At 39.5% G+C, this 22848-nt stretch overlaps 1 protein-coding gene across 1 annotated transcript in view; it reads left to right on the top strand.

The window, feature by feature from the left end:
• foxo6b (forkhead box O6 b) overlaps window positions 1–17119 on the top strand; it is an 81929-nt gene extending 64810 nt beyond the window's left edge. The window contains 2 exon segments of the mRNA XM_030147535.1: window positions 12277–12372; window positions 12374–17119. Of these exon segments, the coding sequence (XP_030003395.1) occupies window positions 12277–12372; window positions 12374–13990 (1713 nt within the window). The 3' untranslated portion in view covers window positions 13991–17119.
• The last annotated feature ends 5729 nt before the right edge of the window (window positions 17120–22848 follow it).

The following is a 22848-nucleotide window of genomic DNA, read 5'->3' as shown; positions in this document are numbered from 1 at the left end:
GTACTCTAGTAGAAGTACTGATTCAACGTCTTTCCTGAAGTAAAGGTGTAAAACTACAGGCTATGGGAGTGTTAACACCGGCTCTGTTTAACTGATCTCTGATTATTTTGTTTAGAAAGTCCAGTTTGTTTGTGGAGGTGTGAACGCGCAATCAAACTCTTATACAGATCAGCTTAAGCCACTTTTACACAGAGATCCCAGAAAAAAGGTGAGATGGTGATCCCACCTTTTTTCCACCATTGACCGATTTCCACAGCCAAGGCAAAAGGAGTAACAGAGGTGAGACAGGCTGGACTTTTAAACAGCGGACCTGCATTCTGGAATCAAAGGGACGGTGATGCAGCGTATAGTGTGATTTATAACATGCATGTTGGAAATACCCCGAGCGTAGCAGTGTTGCTAACCTCTTTAGAGTTAATAATAATAATAATAATAATAATAATAATGGATTAGATTTTATATAGCTCTTTTCTAGACACCCAAAGCGCTTTACATTATTGATCCATTATTCGTTCGCTCTCACATTCTCCCTCTGGTGGTGGTAAACTACATGTGTATCCACAGTTGCCCTGGGGCAGACTGACAGAAGTGTGGCTGCCAATTCGTGCCTACAGGAAGGACGACGTTGAATCAGTACTTCTACTAGAGTACAGGTGTCAAACATACGGCCCAGGGGCCAAAACCGGCCTGCCAAAGGTTCCAATCTGGCCCGTAGGATGAATCTGACCAACACCAAACATTCATACCCATTCATACACCAGTGTGAGTGGCACTGGAGGCAAGAAGGGTGAAGTGTCTTGCCCAAGGACACAACGGACTGACTAGGATAGAGCGGGATTCAAACCGCGGGATTCAAACCGCCAACCCTTTGGTTATTGGACGACCCACTCTACCACCTGAGCCATGGTCTTTCACCGTTCCACAAATGTTAGCATGTATAGAGTCCTCCACCCGAAGTGACAACAGCTCGTGGATCTCGGCGTCTCCCCAGTTTGACATCTTTCTGGTTGCGTTGATACGTTTGTTTACTGTACACGGCCCACGCTCACTTTTAACCCCCCCCCCCAGCGTGGGCATCGCACACACAATACGTCATCAAAACAACACTTTGGTTGCGGAACAAGAGGTGTTCTGGAATCATGATCCCACTTTTATCACGGTTGTGTTACTACCTCCAGAGGTGTTACAGAGCTGTGACAGAGGTGGGACCAAATGATCCCACCATTTTGTTTACACATACATCTTTCCAGAATAAAGGTGAAATATTCCTGTACAGAAGTGCTGTGTAAAAGGGGCTAAAGTGAACTCTGGTAAATGTAGGTCTCGGTCTGCTTCAAGTGAACCAAATACAGGAAGTGGACTACAACGCAGCTCCATGTTTGATTTAAATGTGGCAGAAATGGAAACAATAGATGAGCAAGGTTTATCTTGTCTTCTTTTTCAGTAATTCTTGATGTAGCTCCACCACAGGCAAGGATGGGAACACGTTATTCAAAAGGTTCAGTTCATTTGACAAAGTGCAGTGTGGACCGCAAACTCAGACCAGTTGAATATTAGGTGTGAAAATAACTTCTGAAATGTACTGAAACATTAAAGCAAAAGTCAGCAGTCACTCTTTGAAGAACTGAACCTCACATTAGGGCTGTGCAATTAATCGAAATTCAATTACGATTTCGATTATTAGACGCAACGATTACAAAAATTATGTAATCGAGAAAAAATGATTATTAATTTTGAGTTGTTTTAATTCACACGCACGCAAGCTACCATGAGCTGTTCAGCCCCGCCCCCCTCTAAACTACTGCTGCCAGCTAGCCGGCAGGTCCACCCCAAGAGGAAAGTTGTACCTAGCGGTCTGGAAAAATAGCAGGAGAATCACAGCAGAAGTGCTTGGTAAACAAAAAAGGAAGGTCAAATTCAATTGTATGGAATCACTTTGGGTTTGATGAAGAAGACGAAGAGCAAAAACACATCAGGTTCAAAAAGTGTTTTGTAGTTGTGTCCGCACCGACTGCTAACACAACAAACCTTTGTAACCATCTAAAGTTTAACCACCACGACCTTTATCATAATCTTATGAAAAACTAAAACGCATAAAAACAACTTCGTCCGCAATGCAATCTTCAGTTTCTCTTAACGCTGCAACTCCCATACTAACCTAACCCTAACCCGTATAACCCTAACGTGCATATTCCAGATGGCTGATGTATACAGAAGGCCTGAACTGAAACCTCACGGCACGCCACTGAATTTACTATGTTTCATACTACATTGATACATACAGTGCACTATTTATTTACAAAAGGAAACATACTTGAATTTACAGTACACTTATTTGCATTCAAAGATTTTTTTGTTTCGTACAAAAGTGAACATACTTTGTTTTAGTGGTTAAAAGCTTTATTTATGTTTAAAGAGTATATTTTACATTGTTTTGCAAGAAAAAAATAAACAACTTTAAGGTTAACAAATAATCGTTTTTAATAATCGTGATTTCAATTATTGCTAAAATAATCGTGATTTTTTTTTTTTTTTCTATAATCAAGCAGCCCTACCTCACATCATGTTGGACACTATTAAAGCTGCTCCTCCTGCAGCTCTTTCCTCTTGGTCCAAATCAAAAGCCCAAACAATTACACAACTTTTCCATGCAACTAACCCTACTTCCTGCTTACACGATCCTCCACCGGACCAACCTTCACACGGTTCCTTTTCTCCACATAAAGACTTGAACACTGACACAAACTTCTGAAGACAGAAGTTTTTTTTTAAGCAGAGAATTGAGCCAAAGACCAGAACATGAGCAATTAATGACTTTCCAGCCACATATGATCATGTATCTTTAGATCTGCAGAATTGCGTTCCAGCCAGGAACAAGTTGACCTTTATGTTCTTTCGGTTTTTCTAACTATAAATGAACAGGCATTCAACACTATGCCACCCTTCTATTGCATGTTGTCCCTGCTTTACCTTATATTTTCAGTGACTTAAATAACAGACTAAACTAAGACTAAAAAAATATAAAATGTCTTCCAGTTAAAAATCATACTTTTTCTTTAGACCTCATGTTGCTTAGGCTCTATGTATCCATATGTATCCATATGAATGTTTCCTTTGTAGTTTATTCTGGGAAACTACCGAACAAACATTTCCTGCCTCTTCCTGTTTCATGTAATTTGTTGATGATTAATTGGATTACTCTCCTGTTTTCACATAATGGGCCTGCCCATCACTAGTTTCCCGTGCTTTTTGCAGAGAACATGTAAAACTAGCGGACGATTCAAGAATTTGAGCTTGAAAAGACTGAATCCAATCCAGTCATCAGGAAAAAAAAACAAAAAGTAATTGCTCTGAAATCCACAGGCACAAAATATGTTTCAACCTCTGTAGACATGTATATCTACTGTACATTATATTGTTCTATCTGATCACTTTCCCACTTCGTTAGATAAAATCTTTTTATGTTTAAACATTTGTTAAATTTAGGTTTAGACCAGGGGTGTCAAACATGCGGCCCGTGGGCCAAATCCGGCCCGCTAAAGGGTCCAATCCGGCCCGCAGGATGAACTGAAGATATAATCAACCAAGAATGTTGAACTAGTTTTAGTTCAGGTTCCACATACAGATCATTGTGATCTCAAGGAAAATAATAACATAATAACATATAAATAATGACTCCAAATTTTGTTCTTGGTTTAATGTGGAAAAAAATATCATGTTATGCCGATGAATAAAGACAACTTAAAAATGTTCTCCTTGTTATAGTGCAAAAACAAACATTAAATTATGAAAATATTCACATGAACAAATTATCCTTTAACAATGAAATGAGAGTAACCTGAAATGTCTCAAGAGAATTAAGTGCAATTTGAACAATATTTTGCCTGTTACTAAATGTTTTGTGCCTTTGTAGAACTGATCCATAATGCACAGGTATAAGTTGAGTCATAATATTGTTAAAATTGTACTTAATTTTCTTAAGAAATTTCAGTTTTTTCAGGTAATTCACATCTTTTTTTTGTTTGGATAGTTTGTAAATATAAATATATTCATAATTTAATGTTTTCGATTTTTTCCTTTTGTTTCTTTTGCACTAAAACAAAGAGGAAAAAATAGGAGTTATCATTATCTAAAAGTTATTATGCTATTATTTTTTTAGGTTAAATTGGGCTGAATGTTGCCCCTGAACTACAATGAGTTTGACACCCCTGATTTAGACACTGGCAGCATTTAGTTAGTGTTATATGTATTATAAAATATTGCCTTTTCATTTTACTACACCCTAATCCGAAATCTCATTTAAATAAAATGACTCACAATCTGCCCACAATGGAGCTAATGTACAGCTGCGCAATGTGGAAAAAATGTATATGATGAAATGTAGTGGTAGAGTCATGATTCATGAATTTCTCACCTCTTATAGAATACAGGCATGTTACAGTCGAGCTAAAAGTTTTCCTCTACTTTTCTTTGGTGTCTTGAGGTTTAGGCTGAGTGTGAGGGATTTTAGTTGTTGTATCTTACCAGAAAACTCAGCACTTTTGCATCATTTTGGACCAAATGTATTACAACACTGAGAATATCTAGATGAAGTTGGCACTGGTCACTTTTTCCTGTACTTACTGCTGCTGTGTTTCCATTAATTACCCAGGCTGTGGAGGCTAATTTTGTCCCAGTGGAGTTTTATAATCATGAAAAACATTTTCACACTTTCACATTACCCGAAAATACCTGTGTAAATCTGACTCAATGCATGTTGGAGTTCAGAAGCTGGACCTGCAGCGGATAAACACACTTTGTCATTATTTCTATAGCAGAAGAAGGACAACATGTTCAAAAAACTCTGAAAGTTAATGTGGACTAGATACAAACAGTTAAACATAGACAGATACTAAAGTTTTACTATAAATGGACTGAAATAAACTCAATGATCTGGCAGCCTGTGTTAGCATGTTAATGCTACGAACCTATAAAACAGTGCAACACTCTGTCAAATACAGAAATTACACTGATGAACAGGCCATTTATAATGATTGTTAGCTTTTTTTTTTCCTTTATAATGATTGTTAGCTGATTAAGGAAGTTTTCACATTGCTGTTATTCATTGTTTTAATGACACAGTTGTACAATCCTTCTGAAAAGTAGATCATATGCCAAATTAAGGTCAGTCATAATCTAAAAGCCCTCCCATAACCCCGATAAAGGAGTCACAGTGTATCCACAGTGTATTCTAATCCCAGCAATATTTAAATAAAATCACAATTTTCCCCTAGCCAGAGGTCTATAATCACCCAAAAGTAAAATCTTGCAGGAGTCAGGATGCAAACTCCACTCTCGAAATGTTCTAAATCAGGGGTGTCAAACTCATTGTAGTTCAGGGGCCACATTCAGCCCAATTTAACCTCAAGTGGGCCAGACCAAAAAAAAAAAAAAATAGCATAATAACTTATAAATAATGACAACTCCTATTTTTTCCTCTTTGTTTTAGTGCAAAAAAACCCCAAAACAATCAAAACATTAAATTATGAAAATATTTACATTTACAAACTATCCAAACAAAAAAGATGTGAATAACATGAAAAAACTGAAATTTCTTAAGAAAATTAAGTGCAATTTTAACAATATTATGCCTCAACTTATACATGTGCATTGTGGATCAGTTCTACAAAGGCACAAAACACTTAGTAACAACCAAAATATTGTTAAAATTGCAGTTAATTTTCTTGAGAAATTTCAGGTTATTCTCATTTTATTGTTAAAGGATCATTTGTTCATGTAAAGATTTTCATAATTTAATGTTTGTTTTTAATATTATTTTCTGAAGTATAACAAGGAGAAAATTTTGAAGTTGTCATTATTCATCAGCATAACATGATATTTTTTCCACATTAAACCAAGAAGAAAATTTTGAGTCATTATTCATAGGTTATTATTAGGGATGGGAATCAATAAGAATTTAACAATTCCGATTCCATTATTGATTTTGCTTATCGATCTGATTCCTTATCAATTCTCTTATCGATTCTCATTGGGTGAGGGAATAAAAGAGTACAAATGGGTGTGTTTGCATTAGCTGTCCTATATATTTCCATCTCTGCACAGAAACTATAATAAATACAGTATGTACAAATAATAACAGATGACGCTGGGCCTGGTTTTGGGGAGGGGGGTACAGTGACAGTGAAGCTAAAGACGTTTTACTAATTCCTCTATTGCCGCATTTCCACTATGTGGAACCGGATCAACTCTGCTCGTCTCCTGTTGTTGTGCACCTCATTTCCTTTCCCCTACCTTCAGAAACTTGTATTTAAGGGGGTACGACGTTTGTTGCCCGCACCGGAACCAGAACTGGGCCCGGATGACGGCCTGGTGTTCACTCTGCCGCTAGATTCACAAGTGCCTCTAAGTTGCGTGTCAAATGAATCACATGCTGTGGACAAATGTTTGAACATATCGGAGGGATTCCACCCTTTAGAAGAAATGGAAGCTTTGCAAGTGTTACAAGTGTCCCTGGTGTCATCGTTTTGGACCATTTCTGCCTCAACGCCATGTTGGCTACGTTCTGACCAAAACAATGCAGGGTACGCATGACGTCATCACGCATGCGCAACAACGGCGGAATCGATAAGCAGAATTGTTAAGCAGGCAGGCAAACGATTCCAAGGAATCGAGCTACTGCGATCCGGTTCTCAAAAAGAACCGGTTCTCGATTCCCATCCCTTGTTATAATGTTATTATTTTCCTTGCGATCACAATGGTCTGTATGTGGAACCTGAACTAAAACTCAACACTCTTGGTTGATTATATCTTCAGTGTAATTTTTACACTATCCAACTTCATCCCACGGGCCGGATTGGACCCTTTGGTGGGCTGGACTTGGCCCGCAGGCCGTATGTTTGGCACCCCTGTTCTAAATCAACCATCTACCACAACCACCAAACAAAGACCAAACAATCACAGAGCAAGTGAACAAAGAAATGTTGAAACGATAGATATTTTTGGCTCACAAATGTTAATATTATATGTGTTGGTGGTTTGCAGAAATCTACAGTGACACCATTGTTCCTGCCAATTGCACTGCTAACACACAATGCATAGAAGACAATGCACAGAGCTGTCATATTATGTACAGTACAGTACGGGAAGGAACAGCAGTTTACTATTGTGGTGTAATTGTAGCTCTGGTATCTGTACGGTTACTCCTTCTTTTTTCCGTCTGCACACACACACACACACACACACAGACACACACAAGCCTGCTAATCACAGCTTGGTACAGGTAGTGAGGCGTTGGGACTACTGGTGATTGAGCCTCCCTGGTGGATTGGAAGCAGGAATCTGACAGACTCAGATAAAAGGCTGTTTGGAGTTGCCTGCAGCATCAAACAGTATCGGCCGCCCTCCCCTCCTCTCCTTCCCGCCATCACCTCCCCTCTCTTCATTTCTCCCTCTTTTGGTTTACTCTGTTGCCATGGCTACGCCCAGCCGGAGCCGTCATGTTGCGGAGGAACCTGTCAGGGAGCCGCTCTTAGATCACCTGATGCGGGTCGCCTCGGCTGGCGGCCTCATTCACATGGCGTCATCATTCAATTTGGCTTTGATTAAGTCTGTACACCGTAGCACGCCGCGGCTGAGGAGTGCAGCCGGCCTATTTTGTCGCCAAATGTTGAGCTCAGGCAATTTTGCCGACCCGATGTTTAAAGAGGACCCCACTGAACTGTGGAAAAAAAGCATTACTACAACCTTTCTGTTCAATTTCCGCATCTGTGAAAAGAGAGTCTAGTCAAAGCAGTGTGATTTGAGGGGACGACGGGATGAAATTACCTGTTAGGAGTCATGCTGAGGGGCTGGGTGTGTGGCACTTTTCTACATGAATGAGAATAGTAGTTGGTAGGATATAAGACTCATTCAAACCCCGCTTAAAGCCAAGATCCCCCTGTAAACATTTTGTGAGAAACCTATTACCTGCTGTTCTGGATGCTGTGCTTTTCATGATGACAACAAAGAGCCATCATCTCCTTTGGTTGGCTGTCCAGTTTGACGCAACGAGTCCAACAGTTAGAGTCGGGGGGGGGGGGGGGGGGGGGGGGGGGGGGGGGGGGGTATGTATGCTAACTGTATGGACTACACCAGGGGGTCAAACTCATTTTAGTTCAGGGGCCACATTCAGCCCAATTTGATCTCCAGTGGGCCGGACCAGTAAAATAATACCAGCGAAAAAAGTAAAATTCTATTATGATCAGGTTTACATCTACAAAGTTTCCTTAAAAATCTGAATAACATGAACAACCTGAATCGTCTTAAGAAAAACAAGTGCAATTTTAACAATATTCTGCCTCGGTTTATCAGTTAATCATTTACACATGTGCGTTACAATCACACAAAACATTTAGTAACAGGCAGAATATTGGTAAAATCACATTTACTTTTCTTAAGACATTTCCATTTGTTCATATTTGTTCAGGTTATTCACGTTTTTTGTAAAAGTATAGTTTGGTAATGTAAACATTTTCAAATAATTTTACTTTTTCACACCAAAAAAACACAAAGATAGAATTTGGGGTTGTTATTTATAGGTTATTGTGATAATATTTTACTGCAGGGGTGTCAAACTCATGTTAGTTCAGGGGCCAGATACAGCCCAATATGACCTGAAGTGGGCCGGATGGTTAAAATAATAACACAATAATACATAACTAATGTCAATTGCAAAATTTGTATGTCTAATTTCTATGTTTTGGAGTGAAAAAAGTGAAATTACTGTATACTATCAAAGTTTTTATACCTACAAAGTATCCTTTAAAAAATGTGGAAAAACATGAACAACAATGACCAAAATGATTTTTTTTTTTTTTTTTTTTTTTGAAGTGCAATTTTAACAATTTATGCCATTATTTGGCCTCAGCTTCTCATTTTCACATGTTCATTACAACTTACAGATCCCAGTGGATCTACAAATACACAAAATGTTTAATAACAGACAGAATATTGGTACAGTTACTCTGAATTCTCTTAAGACATTTCAGGTTGTTCATATTTGTTCAGGTTTTTCACATTTTTGTAAATGGCTAGTCTGTAAATGTTAACATTTTTGTGTAATTTTACTTTTTTTTTTTTTTACACTAAAACAAAGAGAAAAATTTGTAGTTATCATTATTTATAGTTTATTATGATAGTAGTTGACTGGTCTGACCCACTTTAGATGGAACTGACCTAAAATTATTTTGACGTCCTTGATTGTTAATATCTTCAGTGTAATTTTTGTGTTTCACAAATTCATCCTGTGGGCCAGATTGGACCCTTTGGCGGTCCGGTTTTGGCCCCCGGACCGCATGTTTGACATCCCTGTTTTACTGGTTCTGACCCACTTGAAATCTAATTGGACTGTATGTGTCTCTACGTGGAACGTGAATTAAAATGATTTTGACATCCTTGATTGTTAATATCTTGAGTGTAATTTTTGCATTTCACAAATTCATCCTGCGGGCCAGACTGGACCCTTTGGCGGGCCGGATTTGGCCCCCAGGCCACATGTTTGACACCTGTGGACTACACTGAAGGGTGAAACATACCCTCCTCTCCCCCGCTGGACACTGATTTGCTTCTTCTGCTGTTTGTTTGCCGGCTTTTCATTGTGAATGAATGAATGAAAGCCGATGGAGAGAGGAGGTGCGGAAGTTGTGTAAGGTGATGAGAGGATGGATGTGGAGAGAGAGAGAGGGAGAGAATGAGCAATGTCGTGATCAAGAGACGCTGGGACACAGAGAGGGAGATGAATGGGGCTGAGAGCAGGAAAATTGGACAGGAGGCGGGGAGTGAATGAAGATAGAGAACGGCTCGAGATATCAGGAGACAGAGATTGTGAGCTATGTGCAGGTAATAAACAAGGCAGAAATAGATAGATATCTCTAGAGAGGAAAAGAAAAGTGTGCGATTGCATGCATGGGGGTAGAGCTAGAGGTAGAGGAAGAGGATGGGGTAGGAGAGGAGGGTTTGTTCTTCTAAAAGACAAAAAAAAGCAAGTGAAGGGGTAAAAGAAAAAGCAGAAAAGCGAAAAGGGAGGAAAGCTGGAGCGAGTGTGAATAATGACACAAGCAGGAAAGATTTGGATGAACATGCTGTACTTAGACTAACTTGGCCAGCTGAGATGATGTGTATCCCTGCTAAGCTCTCCTTTAGGCAGGCTTAGATCTCATCAACTCACTCCAGGTTGGCACCGGCTTCAAATGCTGCTGCTGCAGAGCTCTGGATTAACCATACAGCCGTCACTCACACACTTAAACAGGGGTCTTCAGAGGCTTATTCTATACCCCCACCCTTACTCCACACCCACCCACAACCTCTATTACCATCTCACTTTAAAGCAGATCGTAGGAGGGCCATTCCACTGAATTGGTACAAACTGCCATCCCACAAACCAGAAGACAAATTTAAAAGCGTTTTAATGCACAGTATGTAATTTGGGCTGCTAGGCATCTCTGAGTCAAAACAATAGCAAAAGACATCGACTGCTGTGCATTGTGAATCCCACCTCCATTATTATATTTCACAATAAAAGCTCCAAATATATATACAGCATGGATGAACTTAGACATTACTCGCTTTCCCGTTGGACATCTGCGCAAAACTTTATCAATATTTACTAAATGTCGAAAAAAAACAGAAGTGCGTAATGTCGGTTTTTCCATTAAATCACAAATGCGATGATTTGTTTGTTTGTTTGTTATCATGAGATGACACGAGAAGTCATTCCATAAACGTGGCGACAAACGTAAATATGGTGTTCATTTACAGATATATTCATTATTATTATATATTACCACTCTATCTTGTACTAAATGAAAAAATGCTCAGGTTTCCTGGTGTGTCCACACATACCACGACATGTTTCATCTTTTTCTTCGCTTGTTTTAACATCCATCAACATCCGTTTTTTAAATTCACCTGACTCTAGTTACGAAAGAAGGTCTTTCCAATTCAGTTTTGTGGGCTATACCAATTGTGCTACGCCCGAAAAACCACCTCTTGCCAATACAAAAACTTTTAATCGAAATATAAGACTTTTGGCAAAATTGTCATTTTTCTATTAGGTAAATTTTTATGTGCAAGTTATATTTACGCAATTTGAGGGTCAATGGAAAAGCGACTACTCAGACCTTTTCACGTGAAGTTTTACATCATATCAAGTTTAGTGCTGTTATGTTACTTAATTTTAGTAAAATAATCAGATAATTACGTCTTAATGTTAGCTTAGTAAGTGGTATATGATGCCATTAGGTGCGTTTATATCCACTTTTTTATTTGCATTTTCAATTTGTTCATTTAAAATCCTGCCAAAAAAAGTTTGAATATTTTGTGTTTACTAAGATCCTTTGATTATTTCTAGAAACCCGAATAGAATGATATAACAGTAATATACATTTTTGATGTTGACATTTAGAGTTATATTTTGAAGCATACATTCTCAATTGAAAGTACTAATGATGATGTGAAGTTTACTCCTATATTATTTTGGATTTCAATAGATAATTGAAGGATCTTTGTAAACATCTAAGATTGGCATGCTTAATTGCTTTTTAAATGTGTTTTTTTTTTTGTTATGGGACAGCAGTACGAATTCAGTAGAACGGCCCATCAGGACTTCATCAGTTTGATATCAGCCGCCGTTGCCTGGGGTCATGTTAATTGTGCCATGGTTGTAAAGGAGTTGAAATGAGCATGTCCCGCCCCTCAGCCTAACCTCCCATTTACTTGGTCTCTATCTGATTCCAGGCCTGTGTATGAGGGTTTCTTTTTTCATTCTGGTGCTCTTCCAGATCTTCTCCTGCCAAATAACGCCTTCCCCTCCTCCCTCCCTCCCTCCCTCCCTGTCTCTGGCTGGATCTCAGGCTCTCATATTTGGAGGCCCTGCAATCGATATGGGCTGTCTGTGATTGGGTTGCCTCGCGTGATTCATTTCTGTAACCTTGGTGATGGTTTGATGTGGAGGCTGCACCCATGTCCATATTATGACTCAGTGAGCGCGTGTGGAGAGGAGAGGCTGGTCAGGGGAGGTATCGATTGGTCCTTCACTCTCGCTGCCCTCTTTGCTCTCCCCTCCATCTCGCTCTGTTTTTTTATCCATCTTTTTTCTCGCTCACCGTGAAGCCTTAATAGTTAGGCCATAATTTGAAATGACTTTGTGTTCTCAAGAAATTATTATTTAACCCTAAGTGTTCCCTCGGGTATTAATGTTTCTCTCTTTTCTCTCCCACTCCATCTTTCTCTTTGTTACAGAATTCAATCAGACACAATCTGTCCCTGCACAGTCGCTTCATCCGAGTGCAAAATGAAGGCACGGGGAAGAGTTCCTGGTGGATGCTGAACCCAGAAGGGGGGGAAGATGGGGAAGGGGCCCAGACGACGTGCAGCATCTGTAGACAACGGCACCCGCTACCTGAAGACCAAGGGTCGCATCAGCCGGAAGAGAGCAGGCGCCATGGGGCTTGGGCGGGCACAAGGTCAAGGAGGCGGACCCGCAATGCAGAGCTCCCCAGAGCATGGCAGTCCAGCAGGGAAAGGAGGTGTGGGCATGGGTGGTGAGGAGTACGACACCTGGACGGACCTCCACTCCCGCACCTCCTCTTCGGCCTCCACATTAAGTGGCTGCCTGTCACCGATTCTGGCTGAGGCGGAGGCTGATGAACCGGAGGAGGGCGGACTGTCTTGTTCTGCCTCTCCACGGCTGTACCCAAGCCCTACCAGCACTCGCTCCCCAGCTTTAGGCACGGGGGGCCACTGCCCCACTGTGGAGCTGCCCCAGCTCACAGATCTCACCGGGGCCATCAGTCTAGATGAGAGCAGCTACCCACAGCCCCCGCAAATCAAATGCAACGGCTACCCCTATGTGCCTGGGCCCAAGGCGGAGGGCTCCTACTGCGGGCCCTTGTATGGGCAAGCCTCCATGGGCATGCTCCGGCACCACACACCCATGGAGACCATCCAGGAGAACAAGCCTGTCAGCTTCCAGCGAGTGATGAGGGGCTACTCAGAGAACAATGCACTTCAGAGTCTCCTGACCGGAACTTCTCCATACTGCAACAAGGACACGGTGCTTGGCCAGGGGCGGGACACACATACACTATTGACACAGGGAACCAATGGCATTCATAGGCAACACAGCCACAATCAGAGCCGCAATCACAATCATAACCACAATCACAACCAGGAGCACGCTCACAATCCCAGTCTGCACAACGGCCACAGCTCAGTTCATGACCAGAACACAACCCACCATCAGAACCACAATCAGAGTCACAAACACCAAGCCAGCCTCGAGTACAGCCACAGTCACAAGCCTCACCCTGCCCACGATTACGGTCCAACGCTTGAGCACAGTCACAGTAACAAAGTAAGCCCCAGCCATGACCACAACCCTCGCTCCAGCCAGATGCACAACCACAACTCCCACAACCCTATGCACAACGGGCCCCACCCCCAGGCCTTATCCCCGCGGGTCAGCACTGACATCCTGCAGCCCTACAGCCTCAAGACCTCAAACCTCTACGGGCCCCGTCCTCACCTTCCCACGTCCCCTTCCCTGCCACCCAATCCTGCGGGGGTCTTGGATGTTCCCCAGGACCCTTGTCGCCTGGCTTCAGCGCCTCACCCCCGTCACCAGCCATATCCAGGAGCTCATCATCAGGGCATGACCGACTCCTGGCACGGCTACTACCACAACAACCACCAATCGGGGAATAATGGTTACCAGGGGCAACAACACAATTCCCACAGTCGAATGGCTGCCAACCTGGAGATGGAGAATGTCCCTAACAGCCTGGACTGTGATGTAGACTCCATTCTGCTCAATGACTTTATGGACACAGAAAACATGGACTTTAACTTTGACGGTTCTCTGTCCCAAGGCTTGGGCATGGGAATGGGCATGAGCTTAGGGGCATTTGCTTGCCCTCCATCAGTGCACAGCAACCAGAGCTGGGTGCCAGGGTGAACATAGGCCCGAGGGGTTTGGATAGACACATGACCGGAAAGCTCCCCCACTGGGCCAGGCTGCTGGTGGGCTCTGCCCTTGGACTGACTGACTGTGATTCTGTTTTGGGTTTTTTTTCTTTTTTTTTCTGAAACTGTACAACAAAATACATATTGTCATTTTGTTTCCCGGGGACTCCCTGTGCCCTCACATCCTCCTCTTCCTCTCTGTGCCCCCCCTGTTTATTAAGCTCTCTGTCTCCATATTGAACCTGCCCCCAATGAGCCCTGTGCTAACCCCCCCCCCAGTTCGGTTCATCGCCTTCAGTTTTTTGTTTTCCTACACTCTCTTCTCTATCTCGTCCTGCCTGTCCTAAGCTTTCAAGCACTTTACATCCATCCTTTCATACAGATGCAGTAACACAAAGACCAGGCAAAGTCGCGTTGTGTGTTGGCTTAAGTTTAATGTATGCAATCCACTTTAAAGTATTATCTCCTCCTACAAAGGAGGTGTTGTTTTTGACTTGAGAACATGATCAAACAGCTGCATAAATATCTTTCGATGTAGAGGTTCTCTCAATTGGGGGTTAAAAGGCAGAGAAGGCTTTGAGGTTTAGGGATGAAGAAAAAAGGGTGGTTTTAGAGGAAGAATGAATTAAATAGAGTGAAGAATGGAATGGAAAGGAAGTTAAGGGTTAGTAGGTGCGTTTCCATCCAGCTGTTTTATTCATATTTTCAGTTTGTGCAGTGTGTAGTGGAATTGCTGAAAAACACTCCAAATATTGCCAATACGTTTCTTTTTTTTTAATCAATAAAAGGTACATGTAAACAGATGCACAAGGAGACTGCAGCATTTACTGACTTAATACAAGAAACACAAACGCCATATTACGTGGAAAACAGCCAAAAAATAATCAACTTTTATCAAGAGCTGCAGAAACAAACTTAACGAACTGTGGTAAATTCTGACAAACATGACATGTGAGAAAAGTTTGAAACAACATATGATCCAGACCTGTTGTTGGGTTTGGGAGGTGAATCTGAACTCAGCTGAAGCCAGGTTTTTTTTTAATACTTCGATCAGCTCCTCAGTCAACAGCTCAGGTTGTATGTTCTTGTATGAAGTACTACATCTAACCAGCAAAGTCTTAAATGGTTACGAAGGCGAGGAAGAACCAACGTTTAATATTTGCATTAATGTAATGGATGGAAACACACATTAATTTACATTTTCTTTTTGACAACATTATGAAAATTGGGTATAAATTTGTGATTGATGTCTGGAAAACCTGTTCTAAGTGTGACTTTTCCTCCTGCTGTTGTACAGTGGTGTTTCCTGTTGGGTTCAGTACAGGAGGACAGCCATCTATCAGGCAACCATCAGCACCACTCAATTGAAATGCAACGTCCCTTCTTTAATCTCCAAAGTAATGCCAGAGTGATGCATCACTGTTGCAAATCTAATGCGCCACTCTGTGTTTTTTCAGCCCCCCCTTTGCTCTTCAACATCGGACACACCGGCTTAATGTGTTTTGGCGAAAGTGATGATTAAAGTCACTCTGCACTAAATGGGGAGGGATTGAAAGGGGTGGTGTTGGGGAAGGGAGGGCGGCATTGAAGGGATGATAGGAGAGGAGAAATGCAAATATTCCCTCTGTGCCTCTTCCTCTCCATTTTGTGGATTTATGTAGCTTTCCCCGTAATGAAATAAGCAACGATCAGAGCCTGCTGTACATCCTGAGGAGCACTCTGATTGGCCTGCGCCGAGCCGCCTCAGCGTGGCTCCTTCACCAGCTGACCCCAGAACAGCTTAGTGAGCAGCTGCGGTCAGGCCTGGATGTTGATGGAGATGCCGTCCACAGACCCTGGGCAACCTTGTCTAATTCACTAACACCAGGTTCAGGCCCACTCTGTGCTTTTTACTCCTGCGAATTGCACACTGATGAACAGCATCAGCAGATTACTATTTGGTGCTATCTCCTCTTCCCAGGCTCCCTCCTATCGCGCCGCCCCATCCCGAGGTTACTCGGAGGGTAAACAAGAGTAATTAACCGCCAAACAAGATGGATGATTTATGCAAGTGTGTGTATTCGCTCATCGGCACAAAGTCATAATTCTTTCCCCCCGCCACGCACAAAGAGGGTGATTTTTGAGAGGTGGTGCCCAGCGACAAGGTAAAGTGGCTGGCAAGCAGTGAGCGTACAGTGTCCTTCAAGTCCCTTAACAAGCGTCCCCCAGCCCGTCCCCTGCCATAGCTTTACTTTGCTGTTGTCTTTTCTTGTGCTTGTTCCGTGATTGTGCAGTTGTCTGTCCTGTTTCAATACAGCGTGGATAGGAGCTTTCGTGTGCATTTTTTATTTATTTATTTCTCTTTCCCAAAGGGAAAAACAGGCTAAAGGAAAAGGGGCTTTGGCCAACCATTGTCCTGGCGCCTCTCCCGCTCGAGATAAAAAGAGTGGCAACAAGAGGGAGAAGAAAGGTAGATAGATACAGAGGAATGGGAGGGAGGGAGGCAGATGAGAAGGCAGGATCTGTGAGACTGGGAGAGATTTTCCAGCTCGGTAGCTTTTTGTAGAATTGGCTGTTTGAATCAGGCCAAATGTCAAGTGCTACTCAGCCAGCTCCGGCGAGCTTTGACCAGAAAGCCACTTCTCCCTCCTGAACGAGGACAATGACGGGTATTTCCATACACATTTCTTTCGCTATCTTCTTTCCTTTCATGAGTTAAGATGGCCCATTGTTGTAACCCAGCTGTAGTTTGTTCTCTGGCCCGTGTGCACTTGTGTGTCAAGCTTCTCGTGGGGTGTGTGAATGTGTGCGCGCATGTGTGTAGCACAGTGATGTACACGAACTGATTAAGGGAATAATGTTGAGAACTAACTTGCCCTGGTATTGTCTATGCCTGGCTGAGTGCAGCATACATAATATATACAGTTTATATTTATTGGTCTGTGGAGGCCGGCTCAGACCCCCTCATTGCTTTGTCCTCTTGATTACAGAGGCAAAATGCTATTTCAGTTTGACTACATTTCATTCTGTAAATAGTCTATATTGAGAAAATTGTATTATAATTTTTTTGCAAATATCAGTTTCTTTTCTAAAATTATGTATCTGCTCATCTGGTAACCGTAAAATAAAACAAATAAGAACATATATGTTTTGTGTGTCTGTTACTTGCTCAATCATATGAACACGATCAAGTGAAAACTCCGTATTTACATAATTTCATCTCTCAAGAAACAACAAAAGCAAAGTATTCAAACAAAAGTATTATTTTTGTGGCAACTTTTAAATGAATTTCTAACATTTCCAAATCAGTTTATCACCATGTTTAAATGATATTATCCTCTGAATTTTGTCTTGATCAGTGAATAGGAGACATTTTCCTGCAATTTATTTACTTAGCCAGTAGATCACAGGTGTCAAACTTGTGGCCCGGGGGCCAAATCTGGCCCGCCAGAGGTTCCATTCCGGCCCTGCAGGGTTGTCAAAATCCTTTTGGTTCAGGTTCCACATACAGACCAATGTGATCTACAGTAAAAATATTAACACAATAACCCATAAATAATGACAACGACAAATTTTCTTTGTGAAAAATTATGTAGAAAAAATTTAAGTGAAAAAAATAATATTACACTGTGAAAATATTTACATTTACAAAACTACTCTTTCACAATAAAATGCAAATAAATACATAAATAAAAACAAAGATGAACAACTTGAAATGTGCAATTTTAACAATATTCAGCCTGTTACTAAGTGTTTTGTGCATTTATGGATCCACTGTGATCTGGAGTTTTTTTAATAATAAGAGATGGAATATTGTAGAAATTGTTCAAATTTTAGTTCCAAACTCCAAAATTTTAACAATATTCTGCCTGTTACCAAATGTTTATGGAACACTGTGTGTAATGTACATGTATAAATAATAAGTCGAGGCATAATATTGTTAAAATTGCACTAATTTTTCAAATGAAATTTCTGTTTTTTCAGGTTATTCACATCTTTTTTGTAAAATGTAAATATTTTCAAAATTTAACTGGCGTGTTTTTGTACTAAAATAAAATGATAAAACTTGGATTTGTCATTATTTATAGGTTATTAAGTCATTATTTTACTGGTCTGGCCCGCTTGACATCCAATTGGGCTAAATATGGCCGCTGAACCAAAATGTTTATGTTTATGTTTATGCATTTGGCAGACGCTTTTTTCCAAAGCGACTTACAGGGGAAAACCAATTAAATCACTCAATCAATCAAATTTTATTTATATAGCGCCAGATCACAAAAAAAAAGTTATCTCTTGACATTTTATATATAGAGTTGGTCAAATCCAGACTCTAAGTCAATTTACAGAAACCCAACAGAATCCTCCAGGAGCAAACACTTGTGACTGGTGACAGTGGCGAGGAAAAACTTCCCTTTAACAGGCAGAAACCTCGAGTTTGACACCCCTGCTGTAGATGTTCATAAAATCTCACAGTAAATACAAAGATGATAATGTCAAAACACAGAAAACTGAAGAAAAAGTGACTTTTTTAGCAAAAATGTATCAATAAGTGAATGTAAAAAAGTGTCTCCAATCAACACCATTTGTCAAACTACTTGGGTTTTACTGGTGAATCAGTGTTGCAGATGACGACGGTGTTTCCATGTTCACTAAAGAGCCTCTAAACGTCCAAATGGGCTATGTCTGGTGTTGGTTTAAAACTGAGAAAGCTGGGAAACACCATTTTACCTGAATTATTTCAATGTAGTAATAAGATTAGTGGTTGAAAAGTTAATAAATATTTTAAATCAATAGATGCTTTAGTTGGTGGTGGCTGTTCAGGTCCTTGAGGGTTAAAAACATACATATATGAAAAGATGGACAATGATCTCATACTGTATTTATGGCATATGACCTGGTAGGCACTTGGTGTTAAATCAAAGCATCAGTGTAGTCTGAATTTACACATTACAAATGGCCTTTCATAGGGATTTACAATCATTATGACGCTGACTATATTCAGGCTCTTCATTTCAATAAGAAAAGAAGAAATCCACAAAAATACTTCAAGAGAAAAAGGAACAAACCAGAGGAAATGCAACAGATTAGCATGGAGAGACATATAATAGATGTTACCGAGTGTATTCACCAAAGAGTACAACAGTAAAATTCATGAAATGTACAAGGATAATGACAGTATCAGGTAAATAAATGGGCAATCAAGACACCAAGCAATTTCCAGACACTACAATGACCAGGATAATAAATATAATTTTCAAGTTTTTTCACTTTTAGACTAATTAGGCCGTTGGTCTCAGTGTATAGAGGCATTGTTGCTAATGATCAGAAAATCAAACAGGGACAATGACAGGTAACAATACACTGACGCAGATGATATAAAATACCTTATAGCAGGGGTCTGCAACCTTTATTATTAAAAGAGCCATTTTGCCCCCTCCTCCGCCCCAAAAAAAAAATAGTCTGGAGCCGCAAAAAATAACAGAGCTTATAAACTTTTAAAAGTTTTAATTTTTTATTTATTTATTTTTTTTTTTTTACATTTTATCTGTTACAACCACTGAATACAACAAACAGAAGTGCAGTGTGGAATGGATTCTGGAGTATGATTACTCTAAAAGTACACAGTAAAAGTAGTTCATAGTATTTGTGCTAATAGTATATGAAGTACTATTACCAAAAATACCAAATTCACAAGGTATTTATTGGAAAAAATGATTTTATTCATCATTAAATTTAGTCTTGAAGCCTATTTCAGATGGGGAAAAAAAAAAAAAAAAAACTTTTGCAGCTTGGAAGGGATTTTTGAGTATGATTACTCCAAAAATACACAGTATAAGTAGTTCATAGTGTTTGTGCTAATAGTATATGAAGTACTAATACCAAAAATATCAAATTCACAAGGTACTTATTGGAAAAAATTATTTTATTCATCATTGAATTTAATCTTAAAGCCTATTTCAGATGAAAAAACACTTTTGGGGCTTGGAAGGCAAAGCAAGTTTATTTGTATAGCACATTTCAGCAACAAGTCAATTCAAAGTGCTTCACACAGGACATTGAAATAAAAAGAAACACATTTAAAACATTATAAAAGAAACAAGTAAAAGGTGATTAAAAACAGCAAGTAAGAAAACAACACATAACCCCCCCCCCCCCCCCCCCCCCCAAAAAAAAAAATAAAATAAAATAAAATAAAATAAATAAAAACACACCAGGGATTTTTGAGTATGATTACTCCAAAAGTACACAGTAAAAGTAGTTCATAGTATTTGTGCTAATAGTATATGAAGTACTAATACCAAATATACCAAATTCACAAGGTGCTTATTGGAAAAAAAATTTTTCTTCATCATTAAATTTAGTCTTAAAGCCTATTTCAGATGAAAAAACAAAAACTTTTGGAGCTTGGAAGGGATTTTTGAGTATGATTACTCCAAAAGTACACAGTAAAAGTAGTTCATAGTATTTGTGCTAATAGTGTATGAAGTACTAATACCAAAAATACCAAATTCACGAGGTACTTATGGGAAAAAATAATTTTATTCATCATTGAATTTAGTCTTAAAGCCTATTTCAGACGAAAAAACAAAAACTTTTGTAGCTTGGAAGGGAGTTTTGAGAATGATTACTCCAAAAATACACAGTAAAAGTAGTTCATAGTATTTGTGCTAATAGTATATGAAGTACTAATACCAAATATACCAAATTCACAAGGTGCTTATTGGGAAAAATTATTTTATTCATCATTAAATTTAGTCTTAAAGCCTATTTCAGACGGAAAAAACAAAAACTTTTGGAGCTTGGAAGGGATTTTTGAGTATGATTACTCCAAAAATACACAGTAAAAGTAGTTCGTAGTATTTTTGTTAATAGTATATGAAGTACTAATACCAAATATACCAAATTCATGAGGTACTTATTGGAAAAAATAATTTTCTTCATCATTGAATTTAGTCTTAAAGCCTATTTCAGATGAAAAACACTTTTGTATCTTGGAAGGGAATCTGTTGAAGGATTACCCCAAAAGTACACAATACTCATACTCATACAGTCACTCTATGAAAAGTATAACTATAGAAATTTTTCTCTTCAAAACTCAACATTTCCTCCACAGTTCCCAGTCGTACTGCTCCATATTCTCCGTCTGGGTTCACATCTGCAAGCTCCAGGAAAACAGAATTACATGAGTAATATACAAAGGACGAACAGAACCCTCCGTCTGTGTCTTTAACGTAGAGCATAAATGAGCCCTTACTTTAGTTGTTGAAGGCACATTCGCTCCATACAGCTCATCTACCGTAATTATCAAATGAGTAGCGCACAAGAAAAAACGCTAGCGGCTGGCTTGACCATGCAGAGGAGAATGGTGGCTAGTTTGACCGCAGTAAAGGGAGGAGCCACTACAAGGAGGATGAAGAGACGCATGAGGCTCCGGAGCCGCAGGTTGACCACCCCTGCCTTATACAGAGATTTAAAAAAAAAAAAAATCCATGCATCCAAAAAAAAAGAAGTCTGTATAATGTTTAATCTTCACACAGAAAAAAATGCACAATAAAGATGCTAGTTTTCTCTGTTTTCATTCTAAATATGATTTGCTAACTGCGGGTTATACTCAGCTTTACTTAAATCATGTCCATTTGGTCGTGTTTTGCTTTTCAGGTTCTTTACAGATATCGTCATGACACCAGGTCTCATTCTATTCCCTATGTGGGAGCAGATTTAGTGTTGCAGATAAGAGTCGTAACTACACCTTCGTTAAAATATACACATTGTAGTGAATCAGGGAAGTTTAGTTCACTGATACAATAAGGGTGAACATTTCCATCCCACAGTGGCAGGATTGTCATCATTGTCAACATTCCTTCCACTATCAGAGGATTACTGCTGTGAGAGCCCCCCTAACAACATGAAAACAACTGGAACGACAACCTGAAAATGGTAAGTTTTCACAAAGACACAGATGTTTTCATGTGTTGTTTTGTTTGGAATTTATTTAGTCATTTTAACACCGTGACACTCTTCTTAATTTGCACTTGTTCCACCCAAACAACTTTTCCTTTGACTTAGACCTTTGGCAAAGTTGACACCAACATTAAAATAGATTTTTGTTCTAGGAAGACTATGTATAATTGTTTGCCATCACTTACAGATGTCCAATCTTAATGTGGATGAGAGCACATTAACCCTTTCATGCATGAATTATGAGAATATTAATTAAGACTTTTTTCTTTATTCCTCTTTAGGCATTTAAAAAAACAAGTTTGTTTTTTGTTTTGTTTTTTTTAATGAAGCTATGTTTCATGGAGTTGCAAAAATGTGCATTGAATTTTTAAAGTAAAGAAACATGTATTTACTGATATACTGTGTGAAAACTATGAAATAAAAACATAATGCCGCTGATCTGATGTTTTATCACATTTTAACATACACTACAAATAAAAAGTTATGGATATTTTTAATTTTTGGGGCTTTCTTTTTTCAGTTGGGATATTTGCACAATGCTTTTTACTTTTTTTTGGTGTGAATTGAATTGAAACAAATATTTTGAATGACCAGACATAGTTTTATTTACAAATGGCAAAAATGACCAAAAAAATTACCAAAAAAAAAAAGAAATATCCTTAACTTTTTGTTTGTAGTGTACTCTAATACTAGTTATTACTCACACTCACAAAAAAAGGTTGTTAATTACAGTCTAATAACAATAACAAGGAATTGATTTACACTCGAACATGTTAGATCAAGTTCATCTAGAACAGCAAAATTACAGTAATGTTTTCAATGTCAGTGTATGGGATGGTGCATAAGTGTCCACTGTGTTGGCTGATATGAAACTAAAACAACAAAAATCCATGAATATACAAGAGAACA

Source organism: Sphaeramia orbicularis, chromosome 11 (genome assembly GCF_902148855.1).
Source record: "Sphaeramia orbicularis chromosome 11, fSphaOr1.1, whole genome shotgun sequence".
NCBI lineage: Eukaryota > Metazoa > Chordata > Actinopteri > Kurtiformes > Apogonidae > Sphaeramia > Sphaeramia orbicularis.
Note: the sequence above shows the minus strand (reverse complement) of the source record. Positions and strands in the feature narration are given on the sequence as shown.